Source organism: Daucus carota, chromosome 6, assembly GCF_001625215.2.
Source record: "Daucus carota subsp. sativus chromosome 6, DH1 v3.0, whole genome shotgun sequence".
Classification (NCBI taxonomy): domain Eukaryota; kingdom Viridiplantae; phylum Streptophyta; class Magnoliopsida; order Apiales; family Apiaceae; genus Daucus; species Daucus carota.
This window is the reverse complement of record NC_030386.2, coordinates 8031788-8043298: the sequence shown is the minus strand read 5'-3', so window position 1 is coordinate 8043298 and position 11511 is coordinate 8031788. Positions and strand designations below refer to the sequence as shown.

The following is an 11511-nucleotide window of genomic DNA, read 5'->3' as shown; positions in this document are numbered from 1 at the left end:
ATTTTTCTGTATTTGTATCAGTGAATGAAATGAAAGTACTATGCGAAATGCAATTTCTGGTGTGTACCACTCAAACTATCAAACATATATATTATCAGATAACAACACCCTTCAGTACAAAATGGTGTAGTAACTAAACAAAAAATCAGGACTATAATAAACAACTGTGGACAGGAAAGATATTGAATCAAATAACACTAGGTAGTACATAATAAGCCATTACCGCCACCAAAAAATGTATAAGAACCGATCATCACCAGTTTACTCCGTTTAGTGATGATTCCGCCTGAGGACAGAAAGAAATCTACCAGATGTCTTCTCTTTGTGATGACTCTCCCCTTCATCTCCAACCTGCAAGTGCCCAGATTCATAATCAACCTATGAATTTCAATTGCACATAGACATTCGAAGATGACCTTTATATTCAAATTCAGAATATTATATGATGTTCAGTCACAAATGATAGAAATATATAGATATATAAGAGCTCACATCTGTAAGAAAGATTCGTGATATAGTACATAGTTGGTATCTAATAATATTACATAAAATCCAGCATGATCAATCAAAACAAATACTCCCTCCGTCCCCTTGAGTTGTATATGCAGGGGGAGCGGCACACACTTTAATGCTCCTCTAAAGTATAGTTCTATAACTTGTTTTAAAATTATTTTTTTCCTGATAAAAAATTAAACTGTTAAATTTATATTTAGAAAAAGAAAATCTTAAAAATAAGTAATAGAATCATATTTTATAGAAGCATCAAAGTGCGTGCCAAATAGTGAACTAGAATTAAATGGGACGGAGGGAGTATATGCCAATGCCTGATAACACAATTAATTACATTTATTATTAGCTGGAGTAGTTCCAAAACTTCATATATGTGTTCATAAACATATAATTATGAATGCTATTCTGATACCAAAAGAGAGGACTACCTCCTTAACTATCTGCTGTAATATCTTTATTATTTCAGTGAAGTCGGGCCTTAACGCTGGGTCTTGCTGCCAGCAATTCTCAAGAAGCTCAGCAAGCTTTGGAAGAGTGTGCTTGGGAATGGTTGGCCGCAGCCCCTGATAAAAAATCAATCAAGACCAAAACATGTTACATCCTCAAATTACTTAGGTTATTCGTCTCGCATTGATTTCATATAAATATATACTAGGAACATCGATACGTCAAGTCACATAAGAAGAATAGGTAATACCATGCAATTACCTTTTGGACAACTCCAACAGCTGCTTGAACTGGCGTTAAGTTCTCGTAGGGAAGCTGGAAAAACAACATGACAATGCATTTGAATATAATTAACATACATTTCATCTTATTGTAGTACGAATACAAATCTGTCAATATATATTACCTTTCCGGTTAATAGCTCCCATACTACAACCCCGAAACTATATATATCGGCCTTGTGGTCATACGGTTTGTGTTCTATAACCTATATTAATACCAGAAAAAATGATGTAAGAGAAAATAAAGAGCAGGAAATCTCCAAGTGGCCAAAATAAGACATCATGTATGATCTATGACAATTCACAATGTCAAGTCGAAAAAGGACACTCTTTAGGGCCGTTTGGCTTAGTTTAAAAGAAGTGACTTATTGCTTAAAAGTAATGAAGTGGATTGTAAGTGATAAGTGAACTTAGACTTATAAGTTATCAAAAGTGTTTGGGTAACTTTTACTTACAAGTCAATTGAGTGTTTGGTAATTTAAATTTATGAATTAAAAGAAATCAAATTATTAAAATAAAAGAAACTTTATTAATAAATAAATTTTATTACATATTAAAATTCAAAAACTTCATAATGAAATGCAAATCACTAAAAAAGCCTAAAAAAAAGCTAGCTTTTCTGGCTTCCAGCTTCTAGCTTAAAAAAACCAAAAAAAGCAATTCTGCTTCTTTTGCCAAACACTAGGTAAAAAGCAGAATCAGCTTAAAGTGCTACAAGAAGCCCGAAAGTACTTATTTTAAGCGTGACCAAACATGAAACACCCCATTAAGTAGATCAAAGATTTAGAGCCTGTTTGTCTCGGCTTAAAGTTGGTTTTAACTTTAAATTGAAAAATGTTTATTTGTTTAATAAGTCAAAAGCCGGCCTAATGTCAAAAATAAGTCATAAACTGACTTAAAGCCAGAACTTAGTTTGAGATACTTTTTTCATTGAATTAATGTTTTTAGAAAATTACTCATAAAACATAAATTATCTATAAATAATTTTTATTTTTATTATTATATTTCTAATAAATTATAAGTCATTAATAAGTCAAAATTACCCAAACAGATATTTTAATCTTCCAGCTTATCACGTAAGTCACGTTAAATCATAAGTCACATTAATTTATTAGTCATAAGCTCAAGCAAATAGGCTCTTAGTCGTCTGAACTCCGAACCACTGCACAACATTGACAGGAGCCACAGAAGCTTCCAATGAGACAATATTGGCATATCCATTATTCTAACAATGCCAAAACTGAATGTGCAAATAGGAAAATTATTATTTCACAAGTTAAATGCATTTTGCACCCCTTTCAGCTAAATGCACTTTGGACCCATATAGTTTTATAATAATCACTTTACATCCCTTAATTTCAACACTTTAGACCCTTTTGACACTTTTTCCTCATGTTATGACCGTTACCGTTAGTCAACCGGGGATATTTTAGATAATTCATATTGAAAAAAATATTTATATAAATTTTGCATCCCTTAAGTTTCTGCTAAATGCATTATGAACCCGGTATTTTTGCTTATATAATCATTAACCATTTTCTTTATTAACATTGAGGAGGTACTGCTTTTACAATTTGACTAGTATATTAATCACATCCAAAATTATACAATATAATATGGGTAACAAGTACAAGAACTGATAGTTTATATGCATCGAGTAATGTCAATTAAGTAATGTCGCATATAATTAATTAATACTTTTATGTCAGAAAAATTTATATAAAGATAACATATGCATTCTTCTCAAAAGCATTGGCTTTCTATTTCGTTTTTATTTAACTGATTTCTATTGATGTAGGATCATATATGTATATATATCAAAAATTATAAGAAAAGAATTTACAACCGAAGGTTGTTGGAGCAGTGTATGCTGACACCTCTAAGAATTAGGGAAGAAAAAATAAAGAAACCAAACCTCTGGAGCCATCCATCTGTATGTCCCAGTTTCTGCTGTCATAACCCCAGACTGAGCTCGAACTCGGGCAACACCAAAATCAGCCACTTTGACCACCTGAAATATATAATGGGCCAAAATATAAAGCTTAAATTTCAGGAATTTTTATCAAAACATCTTGCATAGGGTAACTGATCATATAACTTCGTTATTTTCTTTAAACCTGTCGTTATTTACTTTGAATCTATGGTTGTCATATATAATGATTTTGAGTGATGCAAAGCAAGAAAGTGAATCTACGCAACTAATTCAGATACCACAAATGCCATTTTATTATATGTAATGTAAAGAGAGCAGCCAACTTACTTCATTTTCATCCATTAAAAGATTTGCAGCCTTCAAGTCCCTGTGTATTATATTGTTATGGTGCAGGTAATTCATCCCTTTCGATATATCAATTGCTACTTTCAGCATAGATGGAAGCTTGAAAGTACCATTTTGTTTGTGGAGATAGTCATACACGCTCCCACCACTCATATATTCTAAAGTCAATACAATCAGTTCAACCATAAATAAACCTTGAACAGTTGACGAAACAAAGAAGCTAAATAAGCATATGTCCGTAAGGACTTTCCATCACAATTGGATCTTGCTAAGTAGTGCAGTAAGAAAATTCACCTGTTACAATTGAAAGGCTCGGAGGTTTTGTGCATGCACCTATGAATTGTACAACATTCTTGTGCCGAACTTTCCTAAGAGCAGAAAAGAGAATTATTTGAAGCAAATTTAAACATATATAGGTATATCATGTGTTATAGAAAAGAATACTTGAGGCGGAATAGAAGTGATCATAGTGGAGAACTTTTATGTTATTAATTAGTTTTTATATATGTAGTGTGAGGTTAGTAGTTCACGAAATATATAAGTAGGATACATGTATTCAGCACAACTGTTCCCAGTCTTAGTCCATTATAATTATAAGGTTTATATCCATATATACATCATATAACCCCCGGAGATTCCTGTAGACTTGTTTATATACTGTAATTGTTTTATAGATACTGATTTGAGTTGCTTTCATGGACTGTGATCCATAGTTTATCCCCCTTCTGCAGTTTAGAAACCCCTTGGGGTAGTGGATTTTCTGCAATAAATTCACCCAGTTTCATCTTTTGTATTGCTTAATCCAATATATCATTGTTTTGAAAAGCTGTCCTGCATCAATGAGTTTGGCTAATAACTACCGATAATTAATGATATAAATGTTTTGCCTGATAACTGCCTACTTTAGTCTGGTAGAAGTCAACTAGCAATTCATATCTCATCACTAACTTTACTTTATAATCATTAATTCATTACATAGTGCCCCCCCCCCCCCCCCCCCCCACACACACACACACCTTTTTTCAGGCTACCATCTACTACAAGTCCAAATTTCTCGAAAGAAACATTAGACAAACCTCATTATATATACTTCCTGGGCAAACTCCCTCTGCATCTCTGCAGTTACACACTCAGCCTTGAGGACTTTAATAGCCACTTCCTGACTGCAGTACGTACCTCTGTATCTGAATAAGTCACAACTTATAGTGAGTTAAAAACTCGTATAAAACAGAAGTTGTGCATAATGATGACAAGCTTACAGATCTCCATAGGATCCAGATGCAACTTTACGATCAAATATAAGATGTTGAGAATCTATCTCCCAGACATCAGTCCCATCATTAGGTATTTCCAAATGATCATTTTCACATCTGAAGCTAGTTTTTGCAGGCTCATCTAGACGAGAAGATGGTAGTTGATTTGGCCAGGACTGATTCTGTAGAATTTTCATGTTTCCTGATTAAAATTAGCATAAAGAACTTTGTATGCCAACAATTGGAATAATGGTATAAATTTTATTTAATAGACAACCAGGAAATATACATAGATACTGTTTTTAAAAATATATAATAAGAAATTAAGAAATCACTTCTGGTGAGAAATATTGGGCAAACTTCACAGACAACGGAAGATTCAATCAATTAATTCTCACACATAAAAAAGCTTAGGGGACAGAAATTCACCTCAGCCTTATGAACTTGGTTTACTAATGCTGTTCGCAGCTGCTCCGTTTCCTAAATTTTTGAAAGAAGATAGTTAATATCTTTTCCAGTAGGAGAGCAAATAGCAAGAAACGTGATCAAACTTCACCAGAATGATTATTGGCATTTGTATTGATTCTAATATCAACTCAGAAATTTTTACAACGATGAATCAGTCATTGAACTAATAGCTGTAGTATTCAAATTGGTGATTTATTTTAAAGAGACAATACTAATGAAGCAGGCACTAGAAAGTACAAAATCTTGAAAATACTATGGAATGTAAATAGTGAGAGTACTTATGCAATAAGCCGTTACAAATAGTACACTAAAAACAAAAGGAACAAGCATAGGTACCTCTAATGGCCAACCTTCAACGACAAAAACATCTAAGGAGTAGCCATCTACTGTGGAAAAAGCATGTGCTTCAAGGATGTTCAGCCCAACCTCAGCAAGAAGCGAAGTCAACTAAAGTTTAGGACAGGAAAAAAACTATCAAGTGGATGAAACTCTCAACTTCAGTATAAACACCGAGCAAATAAGCTGCACTGTCCTCTTCGAAATGAAAAAAAGTTAAGGATAAAAACATTCATCTAATAGTCCAGAAGTCATGTGCCACTGTTTAGCATTTAGAGAACAATAAACATTACTTTAACTTACTCTCATAGAACACAATCAACCTAGTCCAAAATTCTTGTAAAATGACTTGTTGAGCTATGGTATGTGTTGCTGGAATCTCTATACCAATAACATCAGAAAATGCAACTACATTTGTAGTTATAGATTGATAGATGACTTATTTGCTAGTCAGAAAAGGAGTGTTGAAACTCTATTCATCTAGACGAAATAAACTACCTGACTGAGCACCTTAGGCCTGTCGTCTGTTGAAAAGGTGATCTCATGCATGGGTCTACATAACATCAACAAGAAAATAAAGGTAAGCACCGGGAATGCAAATCTGGAAAGTGTCCATAGGCATATTCCGTGATTCAATGAAACAGCATAGAGGGTAAGAATAACCAAAATACCGAGAAAAGCTGACACAGGCATTCATAGAACTGTCCTCATTCTGAACATCATTAGCTTGACTTGCAAGGGCAGCAAGATTTGGAGAAGAACCAAAAGCAGGTGGTGGATGGATGCTGAAACATGACAAAAAATAACAAAAAAATATTGGTGTCCAATATGAAACAAAGAGAGTCGAATGGAAACAGAAAATTGTCATACACTTTCAGCAATAGACAACTTAGAATTTAAATATCGAATGGCATCAAACAATTAAAAATAAGGTCTGGACCTTGGCACAATAAGATCCTTTGTTTGAGAGCTTGAATGAACTGTTTGGTTACTATCAGGTGAAGGAGGAACCTGCATAAAGAAAAATACAAAGTACAAAATAATCATTAAGTCCAGTAAATCATATATATGATGCAGGCAAGCATGTATCGAATGCAAGATTGATTTGGAAGACAAATTAAAGAGATGATAACCTGAACAAGACGAACATGAAAGGCGGGTCTCTGGGAAGGATCATGAGCCAGTTGCAGCAGGGTCTTGTGGGTGAGAACATCTTCTGCCCTTTCGGCATTCACTTCCAACGCGTACCTTTATAATTAAATCAATGTCATCGTCAAGTATTTTGAAATGCATAAGGACTCGTAATTTCATCGAACACATAATATATATGGTTGATAAAAACATTATGTAACCATAGTAGCCACTCAAAATGCGTGCAAACAGTGAACGTAAACAATCTGTTGGGACATAGGAAAGAGACAGTAGATCGAAAGAAAGAAGAAATGAAAGATGTGACCTGGTAGGAAGGCGATTGAAGTGGGCCCAGAGTTGATGATCAAAGTCTGAAGAAGAAGAATGGTGGTGAAGGCGGCGCAGGATTTGATGGTAAACTTGAAGCTTAAGTCCTTCCTGATCCTGCTGTGAAGAATCCGTAGCAACACCAGCTCTTCTCCTCCTGCTGCTGCTAAAGATACTAGTAGTATTGTTACTGTTATTACTTTCCATCTTCTTCTCCTCCTCATTATCTTCCACTTTCCCCATCTCGATCTTATCATGTGTCTGTTGAGACTAGTATACTATTTATAAAGGAGGCGTTCATTTGGCCAGCAACTCGGCAACTAATATCTAATATCTAATTAAATAATAGATTATAGCATGGGGGTTTTACATTTTAAAACTGTGGATGAGATTATATAATAAAATGCATCCATCGTAGAATGATACTCGAGCATATGCTACTGCTGCTGCTGCTGCTATCTAAATCCATATCCAAGCTCAAACACACGCCGCCTGGATGGGGTGTGGGGTGGAGTGTTGTTCATTTTGATGAGAAGATGTAAGTATTATATATATGTACATGTACATGTTGTTGTCACTTGCGAGATTTACGAGGAAAAAGAGGGGATAAAAGGTTAAGTAATGGCGTGAGTTAGGCAGGCCTCGACGTGGCTTAACTCACTCATCACCACCACGTACCACTAGTGACGGACTAACATGCGTGGATCCTCCTCACTTGCTACCTCCGCTTAGGGTTGTAAAATGATCCCGGTGATATATACTCCCTCCATCCCATTTTGAATGTCCTGTTTTGACTTTCAACGATCAAACTGACCCATTTTTGACCAAGCATAAAGAATAAAACCGTTATTATTTTAAAAAATTAAAAATTATATTTTATAGTATATTGTATGTGCTTTATAATGACATAATTTTTTTTATCTTTCAAAATTATATTATATGTGTAAATCTCAGTCAAAATTTGGTCAATTTAACCATTCAAAAGTCAAACATGACACTTAAAATGGGATGGAGGGAGTACAATACTCATCTACTAAGTATGAGATGATATTATTTTTAACTTGTCCAGATTTGGGTCAGGGATCAATGTAATCGGATAAAAACCAATACCGGATATTTGAGATTCGAATTTGAACCGAATATGATCTGGTATCGTATTCTCTATTCAACCGGATAATTTATGGTCCATTGAATATGAGCCGGATATGATCCACTAACATTAAATATCATTATTATTACAATTATTCAAATACTTATCATTTGGTCTCACTACAAGAAAAATAGGGTAATACAACGGTTTATCACCGTTGTCTGTCACATCAAGATTCTGTTGAATATCGAGGCGATGTATGATATTATATCAAACAACGAGAATCTAAATGTTGTTGAACGGTATCTATAATAACAATTACTAACTATTGTCAAAGAGCTGGTGACACAATAATGCTGAAAGTAAAATCAATGTTGCAAAGGCCTACAAATAATAATTTTACACAACAAACCAATGTATGAAAGAATTTCACACATTAGTGTTTACAGTTTAGATAACGGTTCTTGACTGTTGTTTTTTACGCACATAAATATATATAGTGTTTATGAGTACAACGCTTTGAGATATAAGAACTAGTATATAATTTCCATGAAAACAATTGTATTTTGCTACGACTGTTGTTTAAACAGTACTCAAACAACATTTTGTAAACAACAAACCCTTATTGCAAAAGATATTAGACAACGGTGTTTCTGAACAAATTAATGTATGAGTTTGTTTCCCACAACTGTCTGTTACAACAACTTGATTATATATATGCAATTGCTCAAATACAAACCACTAAAATACAAACCAAGAGAAACTATACTTAAATGACATCACCCACCTCCTATATATCATCACCCACCTAGGGCCCGCCCTCACAGACCCTGGACAGGCTCCAGACAGCCTTAAAGAGCAAAAAATTGACCCCACCATGGTCTCACTAGGCCCCGCCTCGACCCTATTAGGCCCCACTTAGACCATGTCTAGGCCCATCTCGGGGTCCATCCCCGGTCCAAAAACCCTTACCATTCTACTTAATCGCGTTGGCTTGTATTTTAGTAGTTTGTATTGGAGTAGGACCCTCTATATCTATATATATATATATCTATATATATATATATATATAACATATAAAATATACATGAAGAAAATAAACATTATCGACTTGAATAAATCATATTTTATAAGATTTAAACTTAAATAAGATATCAAAATTTTATTAAATTTTATTAAATGCAATATGTATATGAGTTCAAATCGAATGTGAACCATGGATCATATTATGAAAAATTATATGAGGCTTAATCTGAGAAGGGATGGGAGAGCTCAAATCCGGGATCACATATTATCCGGACTTAATTTTTCCACCAGATTTGGATCATTTTCAAAACGGATACAAAACTGTATCATATTTTCGAGGCGGATATAAGCTGAGACACCGGATAGTCCGTATTGATTGACAGTCCTACCTCTGCTGCCTACTTTCTTTTTCTTTTCCTTTTCTAAAATTAATTCATTACTGCCTTATAACTCGTAAATTGCTCGTTGACTTTTAAAAATTAATAAAAGAAATTATGATTTTGATGGTTAATAATTTTTAAGTGTTTAAATTAAGAGTTAATGGCAAAACGCCATACATTGAAATTCAGAAAAGAATTTTATGGCCAATTTTTTTATATAATTGCACTGTGCACCCTGTTGGTCCATTTGGCGTGTCAAGTACAACCTTGTTCATCATTTTGGGCTAAAATTGACTCGCTTTGACTAGTTAACTTTAAAATTTATGGGCAGTCTTGTCCATTTACCCAGTAGTTTTGTTTAATTCCTTTAATTCAATAATCTAAAGTAAAATTCCTAATTCCCTCCAATTCCCCCATTCCTAATTAACACCGTTCTCTCTTCCTCCACAACATTACACTAGTAGAAATCCCGTGATTTCGTAAACATAAAATCAATAAAGAGCAGCAATGAGAGGGCGCTTAAGGAGTGCTTTTACCATAAATGATGTAGGAGATGCGAAATCGAAAGACGATGATGGTTCAAGCGTATTGAAGAATAGTGTTGATGAAATATCTGCTTATGGTGGTAAGCACGATCTTTGTCTTTAATATATGACTGCTTTTATTTGTGTTTATATGGCATTCGCACTGAGATGCTAACATATTTCATGCATGTTGTCTTTTTGTGTCTTTTAGGGTTTTGTTTTTATATATGTTTCGGGTCTCATTAATGTAAATTTGTTTGATTAATTAAAGTAGTGTGGTCCCCTTGTTGATAAATTTTTGAAAAAACAATTGTTGAATACAGATATGAGTCCATACTTTTCGATAAAACTCCATTATGGTGGTCAGTTTAATAAGGATTTTTCTGATTATGTTCGGGGTGATATAGCATTTTTTGACATGTGTTCTGCGGAGGGTCCGTGCTTGTTTGAAATTGATGCTATGCTTGGAGAGGTTGGTTTTAGTACTCAGAGTATGGATTTTTAATTTTTGCTTAATGAACTAGAGTTCAGAGCTTCTAACATCATGCGTATTGAAACTGACAAAGACCTTGAGGTAGTTAAAACCTTGGCAGAGAGTAAGTTGTATACCACCCCCAATGGTCCTGGTTTAGATGGTGAAAATTGGGATATTTCATTTACGCAGTTTGCTTTAGATCAAAGAATAAAGAGAATAGAAGACATCAGAGTTTAAGTTGAAGGAGCTGTAAAATGATGTGGTTGAGGAAGATGCAAATGTGGATGAAGAGAAAAAACATAAATTTTTACGAGGATAGTTCCAACTTGGATTTCAGTGAGAGTGACTATCCTAAGCCTAAAAAGAAGACGAGGGTGCCTCCACCTAATCACCATATAGAGCTAGAAAGAGAGTTAGATACTTCATGATGAGGGGGTTATTTAAGAATACAGAATTTAATGAGCATACTGATATGGAGGATCCTCATTTTTAGTTGGGCAAGCTTTGTAGTAGTGGTAAAGACGTAAAGTATTTAGGGAAGTAGTGAGGAAATATGCAATTACATAACAAAGAGGCATAAAATTGAGGGAAAACCATTCTGATAAAATTAAGTGGATATGCACGGAGAGGTGTGATTGGAAGTGTTATGGCATTAGGTAGCAGAGATCAAGTAATATCCAGGTTAAGACGTTGTACAACAAATACATATAGAGCCCTACATGGGTTCAAATACAAATGATCAACTCCACTTGGTTGGCCAAAACATTTGAACATGAGATAATGATGAACCCTAGTTGGCCTTTACAAGCATTTCACTGAAAGTTGGTTAATGATCTGAAATGCAACAATTTAGAGACAATGGCATATAGTGCATTGAGAAAGGCCAAAGAAAGCATTATAGGGAGACATGAAGAAGAATTCAGCAAGCTATATTTGTATGTTAATGAATTCAAGAAAGTAATGCCAACCTCCACAATTAAGTTGA

At 34.3% G+C, this 11511-nt stretch overlaps 1 protein-coding gene across 2 annotated transcripts; it reads right to left on the bottom strand.

The window, feature by feature from the left end:
* Positions 1–53: 53 nt before the first annotated feature.
* On the bottom strand, positions 54–7565 carry LOC108227873 (serine/threonine-protein kinase STY46-like). 2 transcript variants are annotated; one of them, XM_064079382.1, is made up of 16 exons: positions 7030–7565; positions 6707–6821; positions 6514–6584; positions 6245–6358; positions 6072–6126; positions 5574–5684; positions 5199–5249; positions 4776–4951; positions 4593–4700; positions 3811–3884; positions 3499–3710; positions 3154–3249; positions 1364–1444; positions 1219–1272; positions 939–1073; positions 54–351 (listed from the first exon to the last, which is right to left on the bottom strand). In XM_064079382.1, the coding sequence occupies exons 1-16, from the start codon at positions 7272–7274 to the stop codon at positions 271–273; spliced, it is 1779 nt and encodes a 592-aa protein (XP_063935452.1). In that variant the 5' UTR covers positions 7275–7565; the 3' UTR covers positions 54–270. The 2 variants fall into 2 exon arrangements, with proteins under 2 accessions (XP_063935452.1, XP_017258733.1); XM_017403244.2 differs by having other exon boundaries at positions 3499–3674; positions 7030–7557.
* Positions 7566–11511: the final 3946 nt, after the last annotated feature.

Coding starts and splice junctions, on each gene's coding strand:
- LOC108227873 (XM_064079382.1), bottom strand. CDS start 7,274: ATGGGGAAAGTGGAAGATAATGAGGAGGAGAAGAAGATGGAAAGTAAT. Junction 6,822..7,029: donor TTCAATCGCCTTCCTACCAG/GTCACATCTTTC, acceptor TTAATTATAAAG/GTACGCGTTGGAAGTGAATG. Junction 1,074..1,218: donor CTGTTGGAGTTGTCCAAAAG/GTAATTGCATGG, acceptor ATTTTTTATCAG/GGGCTGCGGCCAACCATTCC.